This window comes from Cajanus cajan, chromosome 4 (assembly GCF_000230855.2).
Source record: "Cajanus cajan strain Asha chromosome 4, NIPB_CcT2T_4, whole genome shotgun sequence".
In the NCBI taxonomy this organism is placed as follows: Eukaryota; Viridiplantae; Streptophyta; class Magnoliopsida; order Fabales; family Fabaceae; genus Cajanus; species Cajanus cajan.
In genome coordinates, this window is record NC_138520.1 from 16,578,809 (window position 1) to 16,587,811 (window position 9,003).

At 30.3% G+C, this 9,003-nt stretch overlaps 1 protein-coding gene across 1 annotated transcript; it reads right to left on the reverse strand.

Moving 5' to 3' along the window:
* Positions 1-3,547: 3,547 nt before the first annotated feature.
* On the reverse strand, positions 3,548-7,985 carry LOC109812856 (PQ-loop repeat family protein / transmembrane family protein). The gene is made up of 8 exons (XM_020376917.2): positions 7,812-7,985; positions 7,573-7,705; positions 6,836-6,925; positions 6,611-6,735; positions 5,544-5,586; positions 4,457-4,574; positions 4,317-4,366; positions 3,548-3,946 (listed from the first exon to the last, which is right to left on the reverse strand). Exons 1-8 carry the CDS (start codon positions 7,928-7,930, stop codon positions 3,791-3,793), a joined length of 834 nt encoding a protein of 277 aa, XP_020232506.1. The 5' UTR covers positions 7,931-7,985; the 3' UTR covers positions 3,548-3,790.
* Positions 7,986-9,003: the final 1,018 nt, after the last annotated feature.

A 9,003-nucleotide genomic window follows, 5' to 3' on the forward strand; every position in this document is an offset into this window, starting at 1 on the left:
AGACTTAAAGTTTTTTTAAATATTAAGCTTATAAATTTAAATATCTTTTTTTATTTTTCCTACGGATTAAAATTTGTAGAAAAATTCGCAGGAAAAGTTACCTGCAAAATTTTTCTACCATTTAGTAAACATTTTTTACGATTTTATTTTTACAAGAAAATCTGCAAGAAAAAAAAATAAAATTCTTACAATATTTTGTGCAAATTTTTACCGTGGAAAAAAATTTATATGATTATTAAAATTGTAGCAAAATTTGTAAGAAATATCTGTAAATTCTTTTTTACAAATAAATTCGCAAAAAATTTCTGCAAATATTTCTTTTGCAAGAAAATTCACAAAAAATTTTTGCGAATATTTTTTTGCTAGAAAATTCGTAGAAAAATGACACTTTTCTAGTAGTGGATGTTCCATCTAAGGGCCACTAGTTTGGGTTTAACAACTTTTCTTTTGGTCCTTTCTTTACAATCATCCATGGATCCTAACTGCCCTCTTCGGGCTTTGACTATTTGGAGTGCAAATTTACAGGATCTAGGGGATTAGGTTTGGCTTTTCATATGCATGGCTAGATGAAATATGGTCATCATGCACTTCAATATCTGCATGTTCCTCTTCTACAGTAATTTTCTTTACCTACTCATGGGCTAGTCCTCCATCCCCACATTGGGATTGTTTATGTCCATAATGTCCACATTGGAAGCATATCTAATGCAAACTTTCGTATTCCAAATTGAGTACAAGACCCAATGTTGTAAAGAACGGTCTCCAATGTTGCACCAGGGGTTAATCATCTACATCGAAGAGTTGCACTAGATAATAATCTTATGTTGGCATATACATTGTTTTTAAAATGGTTTTTGCAACAATAGCAAAAATGGAAGTATCGTGCTTCTGATTTTCATGTATGCACTCCTGATTTTTCTCTTCTATTAAGCAGTTAACACATTCTGAATGTGGTCCATTATTGATGTTGATTCAACCTATTATCAAATAATTTGTGAATATGGTACCATGATTCCCGCATATTTCTCTAATATTCAAAAGAGACTCTGTGATAGATTAGAGTTCTATAAATTAAATTGGACACATATTTTTGTTTTTGGTCACTGAGCCTACTCTCCTCTTCAGCATATAATATCATTGTGTATTGAGAGCAAGGGTTCGAAAACTAAAAGCAAACAAGCAAACAACAATGGTTGGAGGTTGGTTCTTTAGTTTCCGTAATTTTTAAAATGATCTGAACGTGTTTATTTTAATTGTTTGTTATGTTTAGATCTTTAGAACCTTATTTTTACATTTGGTATCAGAGCTATGTTAATCTTCTGCCTTGTGTTTGTTCTGGGTATTTTTGGGTATCTAGTTTTAACCCCATAATTGTTTTAAAACTGGAGAAAAAGAAGAGGATGATTTTTCTAAGGTTTCTGTAATTAAAAATGGTGTTTTTCAGTGTTCAAAACATGGCAAAATAGTTGAGTTTTCATTTCGGGTTCACGGGTTATAAACATGTCCAATAGACCTATCTCAAGGTGGAAAGACGAGTGAAACCCATTGTGTTTTCACGTTTCATTTTTGTCTGCTATTGACAAACATAATGTTTTATATTTTAATTGTATCACACATACTAGATGAAGTGCTTGGTGTAGTGGTTAATTCATTTGAGATATAATTGTCAGGGCACAAGTTTGGATCCCACCAGTAATGAAGTCACGTCATCTACATGTACATGTTATTAAATGATTGTATAAAAGGATTACAAAAATTCTCATAGCATATTGGAAATTAAGTATAATAAGTTTTGAATATTATATGTTTATCCATAGCCGGAAGTTTTGAATATTATATGCTTATTTAATGGATAAAAGTTGGTTCTTTAGTTTTTGCAATTTTAAAGGATTACAAAAATTCTCATTGCATATTGGAAATTAAGTATAATAAATTTTAAATATTATATGCTTATCCAATGGTTGGAAGATGATTCTTTAATTTTTGCAATTTTTAAAATGATTTGAACGTGTTTGTTTTAATTGTTTGCCATGTTTAGATCTTTAGAACTTTATTTTTAAATCTTGGGCATATCAATGATTCTAAAAGATTTTCAATCATCTTGAAGCTCACTACCCATGACGTTAACAATGAGGAAGTTTTTCCCAGGTTCGCACCATTCTTCGAATTATTCCTTACTAACATGCATTCTTCGACAAGAGTTCAGCCCCTCCGCATTAGTTTGCTGCATATCTTCCTCGTATATAAGATCTTCAAGCAAAATGAAATCCTTCACATAGTAATGGAAGTTTTCTAACGTCGTGTTCTCTTCCACCAATAGTTTTATCTTCATATGATGACACGGGTGCAGGTATATCAGAGGGAGGACGAATTCTCTTTTAGTTATTATTGCATCCTCTTAATGATCGTCCTTTCTTTTGTTTACCTTTTTTGTACTACAATTTAGAAGATTGTCTTCTTTCGTGGTTGAAACCGAAACCCTAGTAGAGCTTTCAGTCGTCACGTTTTCCCCTATATGATTTATGACAAAGAGGTCTTCAAAGAGCTCAATGAAATTGTTATTTTCAAAGTCAAAGTTCGAAATGAAGCACACCTTGTAGTAATAGGAATAAAAACAATCCCAAGTAGAAGTAACTCAAGTTTGAAATTAATATAAGATGTTTTATATACCTATGAAATTAATAAATAAAAAATTTAAGTGTTGCTCAATTGTTGAAAAGTAGTTAAATTTGAAGATGAAAATTATGTATTAAAACTATAAACAACATATAATTGATCAAAGTTCATATGCAAGCCGGGCAATGCATTAGATTTAATAATAGAAGAGGTGAATATATAAAAAGATCAAAATCAAATAAAGAACACCTAGATGCAGGTGTTTTAAATAAATAAAAAAATCATCTGAGATCTATCAAAAGTTCAATATTGCTAGCATGAAGCGTTCGAGAAACAAAAGTTGAAATCTGACCATAACGATATATGAGTATAAGGAAATACTCAAGTCAAAAGTCGAGGTGCTTCCCCTCAAGAAAATGTTGATAAGATTTACAATAAGTGAAATTGAAAAAAAACAAAAAACAAAAAAAAAACAAAAACAAAAACAAACAAACATCAAAAAGAATAAAGTCATTTCAAACTTGAAATTCAAGTTAGAAGTCTAAAAATATTGAGTCAAAAGAGTATTGATAATACACCTAAATATCTTAGTTCGAAAAAGAATAATTTAGCTTTTAGAAATTTTGTTATGTTTGAAATTTTTGGGATATTATTTAGATAAATGTTATCCTTATAATTTAGGTTTAGGATAATAAACATCCAGCAAAATTGAGAATGCATGCTTGCATTTCATTCGTAGAATTTACTGGCAGAAAAGTTATTTATACTTCCCCTGCAGAAAACATTCGATTTAAGTCGTGCATCTAACCCTACAACAGATGTACCCTTTGATTCGACATGCATTAACAGAGTGTATAGAAAGTTTACATAACTCTGTTATATTGTCAATATTATCAATCAATTTAAATGAAATTGATTTTTGAAAACTTGATTTTGGAAGGTTAAAAAATTGATAGTTAAGTGAAGTTATTTGGCTACATGCATTTGATCTTTAGCCACAAACACCAGTATGGAATTCAGTAGCTTGATAAATTTAATATACAAATTAGTATAAAAGACTAGGCGGCTATAATTCTTAAAACTTATACAATGTTTTTAAAGCTCCCAGCAAAATGGTGCCCCTGATGTATGGAATAAGAATAGCATCCTAATTTGATTTTGACACAAATATGTCTTACACATTCTCTGATGGTGATTGATCAGAAGGTCTGACAAGGTGCTCTCTGATTTGATCTTCTTGCTCTGTAGTGATCACCGATTTGGAGGATTTTTTACCAGGATAAAGAACATAATGTTGAATAATGAAAATAATGTCAAAGAATACAGATACCTGCAGTTGTGTATTACATAAAAAAAACAATGTCACAAAAGCCTCAAGCAGCAATGTCTGACTTATCAAATTAACAAACATTTACCAGGCACAAGCACCATCCTAGAACTATGCAAAATGCAAAAATGGATTCGTAGTACATGCATCTTCTACTCAGTTTGCGTAGTATGCCATTGCTCTTATATCAAAAGAAATTACTTTCTCAACCAAAAAACATAGTATAATTTTAAGATTAGAATAATGATATGAAAATAAAACCAGAATCAGTGCTAGAACCACAACTGCATGCAAAACATACGAGAAAAGTAAAGTAAGAAACAACTACACCATGAGAAACAAGCAAAATAATCCTCAAGAGAGCTTCCCATACCAGAGATAGCAACACTTTTCCTATATTCCCATAGAAGTTGACCCATGAATCTGGAAAGATAGGATTTAAAATAAGCTAATGTTAAAATATATAATCAAATGACAAGAAATATATATAGTAGAGGTGAGTAGATGACAAACTTTGATCTACTGATTGCACAACCATCTGTCCATAGTTTGCTATCCCTCCAGAAAAATCAAGTAGAATGTTACCAATACTGAAGCCATCAGTACTTTTTCTTAGGAAGTTCATGACTGCCTGCATTCATACACACATGATTAAATGTACAGTGAGAAGATGCAAAACAATTACTAAGCCTGGTGTATTGACAAATTAGAAAAATAATGATATAAAATTTACTTTAATTTATTATGCAAATAAACTCATAAAAAATGATGAATATGGCCCACTTCATCAATCGAACATAAGTAACAAGACTTTCTATATCAATCAATTTAAGTTTTAAGAATTTACTATTAAAGGTAACTGCATCAGTTATGTTTTCAACTGAAATTTAATAGACTATGATAGTATTATAGCTCACTTTTCTAGCTCCCAAGCCAGTCACTTTTGTGACATGAAGTTTATGTCTAAAGACCAAATTTTATATCACTATAACTAGAACAATGTCAAAGAGAGAAAATGGTGCTTTGTTAGGACTTTGGGAATGGAAAGCTAGTTAGAATATTAGTTTGCTATAGTGAGTCAATGACATAAATAAATAGGAGGACTGAAGGAGAGGGAATTCATTTATATTTATTCATTTGTAAATTGAGAAATAGCTCGTTGTGAGAAGAGAAATGCTTTGCAAACGGAACCTTTGGAGGAGAGTTATCTTTTCCATTATCTATTCCTTTGCAATCAAGAAATAAAATCTTTCTTTTCTTATTTCTATTTTTCTAATTTGGTTTCCTAACAAATTTCAACTAACACTACTTTACAGAAAGAATTGGATTCGACCTTTACTCATTCCATCTGACTTTTATATGTTTCTATTTTTAATAAATTGGTTTTTCTCTAACAACTCACAAGCAAAAAGGTCTAGATTTTAAGTACTAATGGTTCCAAAGACTCCAGAAAAGAACGTGGAAATAGTTTCATTGGTATTTACAACTATTTCAATAAATTAATTTCTGCTAAGAAATTTTAGTTTAGAAAAATGATATGTCAATAACCATCTACTGACAAAAGAAAGACAAAATTAAAATTGACAAAATAAATCCCAACCTGAGGAATGTACTTTATAGTAGTCATAACTACTTGAATGGTGCTGCAACATAATGAAGTTAAATAAAAAGTCAGAAGAAATCTAGATCACATCAAAACACTAAGCCAACCTGATATTTTCTAATTACACAGAACATAGACTGTAGCACTACAGCAAGGGTGGATCTGTGGTATTTCAAGATACAGAAGAAGATTCTAGGCTTTTCACTAACAAAATACAATAAGCTTAGTCGACAGTGGTAAGAAACCCCATCGTAGGAAAGAATGTAATTGTCCACTATCAAGTGGGTCACAAAATAGTAAATAATAAATGGTTCTCAAATGATGGGTAATATTCAGCAGCTGAAATATTTAAGATCAATAGTTCAGAAGGGCTCTAAAATTGGAACAGAAATACTCAGTCAATGCACCATTTTCATATGCCCCTTCCTACCTAAATTCAAAGTAAACAGAAAATAGTTGCCGAGATTGAGCACATCATCTCTTTAATTATTGATAAAAGAGAAATAAGCTAATGAGATTGTCTAGCATATCTGAACAGGCATTCTCAGAACCTTAACCAAGATCTGATACCATAAAGAACTCAAATTTGGAAAAGAATTGTCTTGTTTTGTCATTCATCTCTTCACAAATACACGAATATATATACATGAGTGATATCTCAAAATCTGTAATAAAAATCTCTCAAGAAATTTGTCCCAAAAATCTCTAAGAATCTCTCTAGAAATCTGTACTAAAAATCTGTTTGATACACCAATTGATTATGTACAAGATATGCCAGATAATCTCACTATAAGCTTTCTCCGGTACTGCAAATAGCATGCCAGTACGAGATGAATTAGAAATTAGGATGGACTCAAGAATGCTCTCAGAAATTACCATGCTGGAGCTCCGTAAATTAGTACCATAAATTGATTAAGAATCAGCAATAACAAATCTCCAGTAGAAAAACAAATAACATCTTGTATAAAACCAAAGTATATCTGTGCATATATTCCATGGAATTAAATTGAAGGCCAAAAAGGGTGAAACAAAAACAATTAACCACAGAAGCAGGAACAACATACTTGAAGATGGAGAGAAGCCAAAGCCAGGAATGATTCGACAAAGCAATAAAGAAACAAACTGCCGCAATAAGCCAAACAATCGAGACAATTCCAATAGAAACTTTAGACACTTTCTGACTCCCACGCTACAACAAAACAATCAGTATGTTCAGCAAAATCAAGAATTCAGTTCATAGAACAAAAACGAATGACATTCTCAACAACACAAATACAAATCATTCACACTTCATAGATTGCAATCTGGAACAACGTAATTGCTGTCAGTAGAACAGCATGGATCGAGAAAGCAACATCATTTGCAGCCACAGGTATCATCTGAAACAAATGAAATTAAAACTACATCAGAGAATTCCAAATGTTTATTTACATACATAAAATCAGACATTACTTAAACTCTAAGAAAACTCCAAATTTTCAATTATCAAAAATGTGGACAGATTTTCATTTTCAAATAAACGAAAGAAAAGAGTATTTAACATTTCCACGAAGAGAAGTACTTATTTGTTCTCATAACATGAACCAACTTTACACCATCAATCAATCAAAGTGTTGGAAAATACAAAGAGAGTTAAAACCAGGAGAACTCTATCAATGAGCCATGAATTTACAACACAAATAAACTTGATACAACATCTTAATCAAAATCTTAAAACATTAGATTTACGAATTTTTCTCGGTTATATATTACTCAATATATTCATCCCATCAAATGTCAAACTCTCATTCACAATTGTACAACTACAAAGAGATCAATGTAGGTAAGAATAAATTTTAAAATAATTATCATAAAAGTCAACAAATTCATCATCAATGAAAGCTTATAATTAATGATAGCATAAAATCTTATTATACATTGTGGATGATGCATAATACACTATTTACTATATGCCATAAGACAAAAATTTGGCAAATAAGAAACGGTGTCGTTGCTAATTAACTAACCGAGAAGCGATTCAATTTACCTGTCCGTAACCGTATTTTTCAAAGTATTGCTTCTGAATAGCAGGGCTGAAGTAGAGAGCAGCGTTGTATATGAGATAGGAACTGTGCTTGGTCAAATTCAGAAGCACGAAATCGAAGTTGAGCCCAACCACACTAAATTAAAACAAAAATAAATAAATAAATAAATTAAAACACCGAGGGTTAAAACAAAACATGTTACGGAGATTATGAGAAAATTAAGGTTTAATTAAGGTTTAACCTCTTCCTGCGAAAATTCAAGATTACTTGAGGGTAGAAACTGATGGACCAGGAAACGAAGGCGAACCAACCAAGAGCTTCGTAGAAAACTTGGAGCGGAAATGAATTCCAAGACGCCATTTTTCTCTGCTACTCTCTTCTCTCGCGCAACGCCAATCACGATTCACGAAGTGCGTTTCTTAAATATCAAGGTCCTTAATGCTGACGTAATCATTTGACTTCTAATTACCTTGAAACCATAAAACCTCATTTTTAATATTTTTCTCTCATAAAAATCAATCTACTCTTGTGATCTCATGTGTATTATTCTTATAAAATTCAATCCCGTCATGCTTTTATTTTTATATCAGTGAATTTACAATATGGTCTTATAATATGATGATTATGAAAATTAAATTTAAATTCTCATGTTTTTAATTATTTAATTCTTTTTCTAATAGTTATATTAATAGATTGAAACATTTTATATTTTTATATTTTTTAAAGAATATATAGAAATTAATATTAGAAATTCCAATATAACGGAATTGTAATGCTTACGATTACGAATTTCAATGATTATCTTCTAAAAAAAACACCTTATCGTGTGGCAATGATCTACCGCAATTTTCCTACCAGTCTTGGTTCTTGGACGCTATTGCGGTTAGATTCATCCTCGCAACACGCAAGCATTCGTTCAGCAGTTGATTTTGCTAGCTTTTTTTTAAAAAAATTCTTTAATAAATATCTTGCCTAGTTTGCTTTGTCCTTCTTCGTTAAATAAATAATTTAATGATGATTATTTATATTAATAAACTTACTTATTAAATTGTATTTATTATTTCAGTGGTTGTTTCGAGTATTATGTTAAGTTTACAAATTAAGATAGGAAGGAATAATTATTATTATATAAACTAACGTTCAAAAGTAGTATTATGTGTCTATGTGAATTATTTTTAAAAATAATAAATAAAAAATTATATAATAATAAATAATTATTTAAAATATTAACAGTTATAGAGTAAAATTTACACAACTAAATAAATAATTTATATAATTTATAAAAATTAATTATAAAAATAAAATTAAACAAAAATTATCTACACCAAATAGTTCAATCTTTTTATTATTATAGATATAGATCTACCGCCTAAAAAGGGTTAATAAGGTGTATGTATTTTGTTATAAACTGGGTTGGGTTTAGTATCATACTT